Source organism: Lathyrus oleraceus, chromosome 6 (genome assembly GCF_024323335.1).
Source record: "Lathyrus oleraceus cultivar Zhongwan6 chromosome 6, CAAS_Psat_ZW6_1.0, whole genome shotgun sequence".
Classification (NCBI taxonomy): Eukaryota; Viridiplantae; Streptophyta; class Magnoliopsida; order Fabales; family Fabaceae; genus Lathyrus; species Lathyrus oleraceus.
The window spans coordinates 9,716,167-9,726,523 of record NC_066584.1 but is presented as its reverse complement, the minus strand read 5'-3'; the positions used below and the strand labels follow the sequence as shown (position 1 = coordinate 9,726,523).

Below are 10,357 nucleotides of genomic sequence, written 5' to 3'. Positions count from 1 at the left end.
GACCACCACAATCATTAATTTTAACTGACATGAAGTTAGAGAAAAGAGATTGAGAATGCCCATGCCTCATTGCGAGAAAGACCATGGCAATGTCAACACATGTAACTCGGATGGAGGAGCGTTATGAACATCTCTATGTATTTGGTAGATGTGACACTTCTTCACATAATCTTTGGCGTCTTGGACCATAGACGAGTAATAATACACTACCATGAAGACTTTTTAGCTAGAGCCTGGGCTCCTAAGTGTTGTCTGGATATCCTTTTGTGTACCTTGATGAGGGTGTATATAACTTCTTCCCATTAGAGGCATTTCAGTAGAGGGGTCAATAAGCCTCTTTTATACAAAATTCATTCTATCATGAAATATGAGCATACTCTCCTATTTACGGTAGCAGATTCATCTGAATCAATGTGAAGTTTTATCCTCGATGCATCTTACAATGGATGAGATCTATGAAAGTGGTGAGGTACCTTTTATGATTGCCATAATTACTTTAGGGGTTTTGATGCTCGAGTTTCTTAGAGTTTCCTAGATGAAATAATGAGTAACCCTATAGGATCTGGTGCTTACGAGCTTAAAAAATACGTCCACCCTAGTATTCTGCTCTCTTAGGGCGTGCAAGATTTCATATAACTTAAAATTTTCCAACCTTTCTCTTGTCAAGGCTACATATCATTAACATTGAGTATTTGGTTTGAGTATCCCTTTTGACATGTGACACCACCAGTTGGGAATTTTCCTGGAACTTAATTTCTTCTGGCCCCATTTCGACGGCGATGAAAGCTTAATATTCAACGTGATTATTGGTAGTAGAGAATTCAAAATGCATGGATAACTCTATCACCAATCCATTTTAATTTATATAATATTAGGTCAACCTCACTTCTATGATTGTTGGATGAACCTTCTGTGAACACGATCCAAGTATGGGCTAGTTCTAATGTTATTGAAGTCATTTCTGCTAAGAAATCTATGGAAAATTATACCTTCAAGGATTTCCTAGGTAAAAAGATTTGTCGAATTCGCACATCTTTATGGACTACTTGGTTAACCGTCCAACCAAATTTAATCGGATGAATACTTGCTTCAGCAGTAGATCAATGTAGATAACGATGACATGTGCTAGAAAGTAACGCCATAACTTCCTGAATGTGGAAACAAGTGCCAATGCTACCTTCTCTATCTTCTGGTAACATGTTTCGGATCTGACTAAGGCCTTAGAGAAAAAATACACCGGACTCTGAGCAGAATTCACACCTCTTATGAGGACGACACTAACTGCTTCAATGGAGATGACCTGATAAAAGAATAAATTTGCCCGACAACTAGTCGCGATATAAGTGGTAAGGTTGATTGGGCCGTCTTTAAGGATGCAAATACTTGCTCGCACTATGGGTCCACTCAAAGTATGCTTCTTTCCTCAACAACATATAGAATGACAAAACATGCTTAGCCGAATTGGAGATGAATCTTTTAAAAGCCATAAATATCCCATTTAAGTTCATTACCTTTTTATTCGTCGTTAGTGCTCCGATCTTGATGACCACATCACATTTGTCCAGGTTTTCTTCTATTCCCCTTTTCTTTAGATAAAAGCCCAAATATTTGTTGGATCTAACCACAAAGGTACATATTTAAGGATTGAGCATCATGTTGTATTGTTGAACTCTTCTGAATACGCTATTGAGATGTTCATCATGTAGTTCTTCCTCGTAGGACTTGGCGATCATGTCATCCATATAAACTATAGTGTTTCACCTATTTCTCCCTTAAAGTCTTTGTTCATCATCCTTTGATATGTTGCTCTCACATTCTTTAAGTCGAAAGGCATCACGTTGTTTTGATATTTGGCTCACTTAATCATGAAGGTTGTTTTCTCTCTATCCGACTCATACATGGGTATCTCTGGTTATAGCCATAATACACATTGAATAACAAGAGTTTGTAACCGACTGAACTATCTACCAACTTGTCTATGTTTGGAAGTGGATACGAATCTTTGGGGCACGCACGATTTATATTGGTGTAATAAACACACATTCTGCACTTTCCTGATAACTTTTTGACTAGTACGACATTAAAAATCCATTTAGTGTATCTCACTTCGAAGATAACGTTAGCATCAAGCAAGACCTGGACTATCTTCATGGTTGCTTCAGCCTTCAAGGGGGAATGACCCCTTCTTCGTTGAGCCACATATCAAGTGGAGGGTTGATATTCAACTAATGGCATGCTACGCTCGGGTCTATGTCTGACATCTCGTCGAGAGAGATTGCGAAAAGGTCGACATTGACTTTGAGACACTCAACGAGCCCATTCTTCATCGTGTTGGCACACCAACACCTATACGGCCCGGCCGAGCTGGGTTATCATTAAGTTGGACAGTTTTAAACTCGCTGCCTATAACTAAACTTAAGGTCTTCATTTTGATTCCTGCTGACAGACTAAGTTGATAACCCTGTAGGATTTCGTCCTTTCATACGTTAATGTCGACCACGCCAACGGCTTCACGTACATTATTTTTCTCCTCTCATAGGCATCAAATGTTGTGAAGGGGTTATTCAATATTGTTTCGTATATAAGGCGTACTCCACATAAATATCTAGAATAACGACAACTCTCGAATTGTTGTAATATTTCATCTTCAAATGGACCGTGAAAGCCACTGCCTCTAACACATCTAAAAACAATTTTTTTAGGATGCCGTTGTAGACGCTCTCACAAGGGATAACGAGGAAACATATTTTCACGATTCTCTTATTTTTACCGTCTCCAAAAGAGAGTGATAGATCTATGATTTCATATGGGAGAGTCAATGAGTCCTTGAATGCCAAAAGATTCCCCATTCACACGGGTTCAAATATTCTATGCATAGTCCTAATACTAATAATGACCCTGGGTTACACTCTACCTTCATCGCCTTAAAAAAATCACTTTAACATGATTTTTTGGACCATTGACCGACAGATAACAATGTTAATATTAGGGAGTTAAACTAACATATTTACGGACATGTAGCAATAAAAAAAAATGGATCTTTACTCGTAAAATTAATTTATTGCTTAAATCATACTTGTTTGAAAGGAAAATGAAGAACTTTTCCTAGGGTTAGAGGGAATCCCATAAAGTCACAAAGAAAAACATCAATCAATCATGGTTCGTTCATCACCGAATTCGCGACATACGTACAACTTGAAGAAATGACGCATTACAAATTCATCATCATCATCATCACTTCTAATCAATTAATCACTCAATAATCATTTACTATGGGATCGCGAGAAGGACGCAAGATCCACTGGAGCGTCTTCGACGGCGTTAAGATAATCGCCGCGACGCCGGAGGCTCTAATGACGGAGATCGACTCTGCAATTTCAAATCTGGAATACGCACGCGCCACCGCCGTACTTGACGTCGATCGGTTACACGACGCACGCACGGCTGACGAATCGTACAGAGCGGGTTGTGCAGCTTTGGCCGGCGGGAAGCTAGAGGAAGCTCTGGATTGTTTCAATGTTTCTCTGTCAAAGTGTCCTCCCGATAAGATTGCAGCGGTTACTAAGCTTCGATCTTTGATATCTCTCACTTCTCAACACCTTCAATCACCATCATCATCGTCGTCTTCTTCAAATTAAACTGTATCTTCCATTATTCAACAAAAAAAGGTGTATCAATAATATCTGGTTTTCAGTGTATTTTTAATTTGTGATTTTTTAGTTTAATTTTTGTATAAGGGTAATTTGTAATTAATTAATCATGTAGTTTTACATTTTACTTTGATAATTTTTTAAATTAATATGGGTAATTAACTTGTGATCTTGATCACAAGTTAAAAGTCAATAAAATTATTAATTATATACTTATATTAAATTCATCTTATAATTTTTAATATTTTTTTATTTTATTTATCTCCTAACTTGTATTATTGAGACACAAGTTAACATTAATAAATTTATTTTAGTTTAAAAGATTATATAAGTTAATTTAAAGATAGATTAACTATGTGATAAGAATTCTTTAAAAAAAACTATGATAAGAATTCTAATCTCAAAATAGATATTAAATATTCTGGAGTGTACATTTCAAATTAATTATTATAAGTTATAGTCTAAAAAAACAATTTGTATTTTTTTATTGTAATTGATTTAAATTTAATTTAATTATTTTTAAACATCTTAAATTTAAGATCCATGTGAATGTCAAGAGTTAAAAGATATTTTATATTAAAATTATGCTTTTATTGAAAGAGTTGATAAATAAGTATAAGAAAATTTTATTTTCATTAAAAAATAAGATAATTTATATATTTATTATTTTAAAATTTTAAATAAGTATATAAAGTATCTTCGTAAGGTGTGTTGGTAAAAAAAATCTAAATAAAAATATTTTTCATTTTTGTCTCTCAATTTGATGACCTAAAAACTTTATTTAATAGTATTGAAGTTGATATTTGAAGTTTTATATTGTTTAGGTTTCAAGATTATTGAATGTATAAATATCTGAGAATAATTTTACCTTTTAAATTGAGATTCAAATATATATAATATGGTATAATAGAGTTTATTGAAATAAGTTATTAGTTGTGTTATTGAAGTTGATAGTGGAAATTGATGAAATGAGGATTGAAGTTGATAGTTATGTTATTGAAGTTGATAGTGAAAATTCTACTAAACAATATCACAATTCGACCTAATTTTTAGAGTTAGATTCAAATATATTTAAGAAATAGGTATATTATTTTTATAGATAAACCTAAATTGTTATTATGTAATGTTATCGATTAAGATTAGAATCCAAGATTTCTTTTAGTGTTCTAACTCAATCACTTGAGTTATAGTCTCTTAACATTATCAATCACTTGACTTAACTCTAACATTATGTCAATTTGAGACAGTTAAATTTTTTTATGATTAGTGATAAATATTCAACCGGTTTTTAAATTACTCGTTAGAATCATAGTTACTCATCATCTAATACTCACTTTGATTTATATGTTTTGCTTCATAGAAAATAAATTTGGACCCTATAAATTTGAAGTCTTCTTTTTACCTCTTGTTGTTAGCAAAAAAAAGAATTATTCATTTATTTTTCACCAAAATCTTGCATGCATAGAGAATCCCTTTTTATGTAGTGCAAGTCAATTTCAACTTTAAAGACACCACTAATCCCAAAATGTACCGACGCACTTGTCTCCTTTCTGAATTATTTTTCAAGAAATTATTTCAATTGGAGAATCACACTTATCACATTTCTGCATCACTGTATCAATTCGGTGGCACGTCCTATTAACCATGACTTTACCTTCAAGTGTAACTCTAAAACAATCACTACCACAACTTATGCATTTCAAATAACATGTATTCATTAAAATTTTCATATGTCTTTTCTATTTCTAGTTGCCAAATAAGCATTTTATTCACAACTTCATTTTTGTTTCCATAAAGTATCTTATTTTAAGCCATTTTCAACTTAACTTTATCTTAAAGGACACAATGCTTATAGTGGGGCTTTACTCTTTAGTGTATTGCTGCAAGGCCACTATCAATGAAACATGTCAATTTAAGAATCAACACAAAATCATTTATAGTTTTGTACCAATATATATAACAATGTCTTGTAAGGAAAAGTTGAGGAATTTACTGAGTTTCATAATGGGTGTTTTCTATCATGAGGAGGAGCAACCAAACCATTCCAAGAGATGTAAATTCTTTGCAGCTAGTCTCAAGGAAGTGTTTTCCAACTGTCAAGCTTTTGGCCGAACTCGAAGGGTTTCGTCTACAAGGCTTGAAGACGAGTTTCCAATTAGTGATCTTGATGAAGAACAAGAAGTATTGTTCATTCTTCAACCTTAAAATCAAACTATTTTTGGAAAAACTCACTTTTAGTTTTTATGTTGATCGAATATGCACATCAGATTGAAAGAGTATCTGATGATCGATATGATATCACCAACAAATATGGTTATATTAAACTACATATATTTTTCTTAAATTTTTATCTATGCCAATATATCTGTGTCAGAGTTGTATCTGTATTTGTATCGGTGCTTCATAGACTCTAACAAATTTCATGTCAAACTTTGGAGGTCAATTAGTGATTGTTCTATTATGTTGTTTCCTTTAGGTGATTGTATCGGCGGTTAGAAGCCGCGCTATGGAGAAACAAAAGAACAAGCCAAGCCAGTTGAGAGAGAGTTCTTCTTGGGTATATTCTCCTGCAACAAGAGAATTGTGTGTTACTGAGAAAATGAAACCACATGCAAATGAAGAAGCTAATCAAGAAGGTGAAAGAGAAGAATTTTTGTCAGTTAAAAGCTGTTTCTCAATGTATTCTTCATCTAGTGGTAATGGAGAAGCATTCTATTCTGTGAAGACTAACCTTTCAAGATGTTCAAGCTTGAATGAGTTTGATTTGTCAGAATATTGGAAGCGTTCTATAATTCAGGAGTTCTGTCATTGTGAGGGATGGCCTTTTGGTCTCTGCCGGAAAGCTGTGTTGCTTCCACCACTGCCAAAGTCGCCATCTGAATCATGGTTGTATCGAAAAATACAACCAAGTACCAAAGTTACTTAAAGTCTATATATCTGTACTTGTACTTGTTTTTGTTTCATATTCTGATTAGAACCAGAACTGTAAGAATCAGAACTGGTTGAACTTTATTGAATAAGGACTATGAGAATCAGCACAAGCTTTGAAAACAGACTATGGTTATTATCTTGTACTAACAAACAATCAAAAGTTGACTTATTGTTAATTTAGGTTTTTAAGAAGCCAAACTTATAGTAATAAGCACAGGAAAGGAATGCAACAAAACAAAATCAAAACCAGGATAGAAACAAATCCACTACTAGAGATACATTTCATAGGATCCACACTCCAGTTATAAAAGAGACACGCCGAAGATTTAGATCGAATCGAAAACCATTTCCAATTGTAGAACTTGATATGTTCCACTACCTCCTCACAATTACTTGCTCTACTAGAAAAAATACCCGCATTCCTTGAATCTGAATTCACCGACAAAACAAAATGCCAGATTAAAGACATAACAAGAGATTGTGTTATTTCAATGAAACATTGTACGTGCTTCCAAGTTTCTTATAATTTTCCTGTAGTTCGTGCTTGCAGATAATCGATGTCGATACAAACGAGGGGGTAGCTCAATATATAATTAACCAACCTCCTGATCTGTTATTTTCATATTATTGGAAAAATATACAAGTCCTAAAAATTTCCCCCAGCATTTACAGCTTATGGGAAATGACATTGAAAATGATGGAAAACATTCCCACCTGACAGTTAAAAGCTATTATTTCCTTGCGATTGATTATAAGCTCGACAACAAAAAAAGAAGTCAGGAGAAGAGGAATAGAAGGGTCTCCAGGCATCAGGGACATTACATCAGAAAAACAAAAAACAAACAATTACATTACATGCACTGTTTCTAAAATATTTCTTCTATGCTCTTTGCTCAACATATGAACCCGCAAGTCCGGAAGTTCCAAGAACCGTAACCTGCAATAGAAACCATAGATATGATAAAGGAATCAGAAATTAGTCTGTAATTATTAATAGTATGCACAAAAACAATCCCACATGACAAACAAGTATTAATCAATCATACTGCGATTTAGAACAACGGAAAATTGAAAAATATGGCCGTAAACTGCATAATGCAACAAATCTCTTTTATTTTTCTTCTCTCATGAGTTATTTTACCTTGAATTACTACAAGGGTCAGACAACCAACCAAAAATATTGCCATAAAATAATTTAGGGAGGAATTTGAGAAAGGACACGGAAAAGTCAAATATGATATTCTAATTAATGTGACATACAATATCTTTTAACTACATATTTTCAAGATCTTAAAAAAATGAATGATTGCAACTTGCAAGTGCACACAAAAATTTGAAATTGTCAAAATGAGGGTTCACCATAAACATCCTAGGTGTCTTCAGTTGGTGGTGTCATGGGATTAGCCATGGATGGGGAGTGGCAGCCATTGATTATTATATTGCCAAGTCTCTTAAATCCAAATAACAAGAAAAACAACAGAAGAGAACTCTAAAAACTAACATAAAACTGCAGCTTTGCAGCTCTTTTCTTTTATCCTTCACTCATGAATATTTCAATATTAGTTAAAGAGGAGCGATATCAATACACTCTCTCCTACGGATTGAAATTCAAATGGATCTCACACAATCATGTGAGTCCCACCCACATAACTTTGGCGAGACCCATACGAAATTTCAACCCATGGAATAATTCTAAGTTGGAATATTATATTCCAGTAGGTTATGATGATCTCTAACGGTTAAAAAAACTAGAGACTTTAAGAAAAACAAAATTTGGCACCACAGTTCAACTTGGCAGCAAGCATTATCCGTCACGCTGCCAAAGTGTTTTAGAAGCTTGCCTCCTCTGGCAGCCATAAACCATTGATAATAACATTTCAAAATCAATATAATTAGATAAATAGGTGGTAATGAATAAAATATATATGATACCTTTCCCCACTCAGAACCAAGGCCACTGCATCTCATTTTCAAGTGAATCATCTTTGTACCCAATTCCGACTCCACTTTCTTTCGCAGATAGTTCTCCTCAGGACCAAAAGCATTCAGATAGGTGGTGTAGCGATCAAAAATTGTATGCAGAGCTTTGTTCACATGATCAGGCAAAGGCTTTACATCCTAAGTAAAAATAAAAACACAAATCAATAATCATATAGGATAGGTAAATGGGAAGAAAATGCAGTAGTGTCTCTCAAGAATCGGACAAGGACTTTCAACCATAAATAATTGATATAGTGACTACAATCAGTATATTGAAATCACTAGACAAAGAAAAATCAAACAAATATTAAGCGCACTTATTTTAAACCTAAACTACTGAGATATAATGTGAATTGTTTGATCTCCATCAACCAAATGTGATAGGTGAATGGTAAGAGAATGGAGAAATGTGTCTTAAAGAACCGGGCCAGGATTTCCTGCCATAAAAAATGATACAGCCACTATTGCAATCAACATATTGAAATCATTGGATGAAGATCAAACAGGTGAATATTAAGAGTACTTATTTTGAACTTAAATTGATGAGGTACAACGTGAGTTGTTTGATCTCTATCAAAGGATTCTTATTTACTGATAAAGTGACTCCACCATATTTTAAACTAATTTCTCGTGTCTTATATTTGTGAAATAAAAAATACAACTAATTTCTGGGCTCTTATATTTGTGAAATCAAAAATACCTCGCCGCTCAGGCCAATGCTGTCATCAATTTCCATTTTCAAGGTGACAAGAATCCCACCGAACTCTTCAACAGCCTGGGCGGCACGGAACACATTGGTCACAACCTCCTTACCAGCTTCATCTGCTGTACTTTTTGCCAACGCATGCTTAGCATCAGACACAACAGCATCTGAAATATCACTCCAATTTTCAGCCAACAAATCCTTGAAAACACTGTAAAGCTCAGCATCCTTAATCTCAGGCACATGACTCACATCTTCGCTATAAAATCGCAAGCTTCCTACGCCATTCGAGAAAGGAGACCTGCATTCTGTAAATGTTTTTCAAACAAAACAGATTCAGCATATAACAGATAACTGAATCTAATTTAAAACAAAATCAAAATCATGGTTGACTTTAACCTAATTGGCTGAACTTCATAGATATTAAGTGCAAATGCATAGCAATAGCAAATCATGATATATTGGAATCTTAATTGCTTATTTTTCTAATCGACAATAGACAAACTCTAGCTTAATGCTACATAATGAATTGTTGTAAAATAATCGAAATCTAATAGTATTGAGTAAATTGGTAGAGAGAAAGTACCCGAGGAGGGAGAGAGAGGATTGAGAAAGCGGGGGGAAGAAAGGGTTCGAAGGTTGTTGGTGGTGGCGGTGGCGGCGGCGGTGGCGGCGAAGGCACGGGAAGAGTAAGATCTGGAAGAGTTGAGTGATCGGAATAAGGATCTCAATCCCATCATCGTCTTCATCTTTCGCAGTTTTGGTTTGGAAAAGCTCGATTGTTACTTCGATTTTGAGTTTTTTTATGTGTGATTCTTCTGCTTAATTAATTAATTAATAAGAGACCCGTGTGAAATTCAATTTATAATATTAAATAAATATAATATAATTTTAATTAATATATTCTATGAAAAATTAGATAAATCTTATCTATATTATTGGAAATTAAATTTTTATAAATGAGATTGTTTAATTTATAAAATCGATAATATATTTATTTGTGTTAATTAAATTTTTATAATTTATTAATAGCTAATAAATTAAAATGTACAAAATATAGGTAATTATAAATGAGATTCGTTTAATTTTAAAA

General features: G+C 33.8%; 2 protein-coding genes across 2 annotated transcripts; one reads left to right on the top strand and one right to left on the bottom strand.

The window, feature by feature from the left end:
- Positions 1-5,325: 5,325 nt before the first annotated feature.
- On the top strand, positions 5,326-6,703 carry LOC127096614 (uncharacterized). The gene is made up of 2 exons (XM_051035162.1): positions 5,326-5,831; positions 6,127-6,703. The coding sequence occupies exons 1-2, from the start codon at positions 5,496-5,498 to the stop codon at positions 6,574-6,576; spliced, it is 786 nt and encodes a 261-aa protein (XP_050891119.1). The 5' UTR covers positions 5,326-5,495; the 3' UTR covers positions 6,577-6,703.
- Positions 6,704-7,171: 468 nt separating this feature from the next.
- Positions 7,172-10,100, bottom strand: LOC127096615 (succinate dehydrogenase subunit 5, mitochondrial). The gene is made up of 4 exons (XM_051035163.1): positions 9,851-10,100; positions 9,262-9,572; positions 8,514-8,699; positions 7,172-7,518 (listed from the first exon to the last, which is right to left on the bottom strand). Exons 1-4 carry the CDS (start codon positions 10,011-10,013, stop codon positions 7,462-7,464), a joined length of 717 nt encoding a protein of 238 aa, XP_050891120.1. The 5' UTR covers positions 10,014-10,100; the 3' UTR covers positions 7,172-7,461.
- Positions 10,101-10,357: the final 257 nt, after the last annotated feature.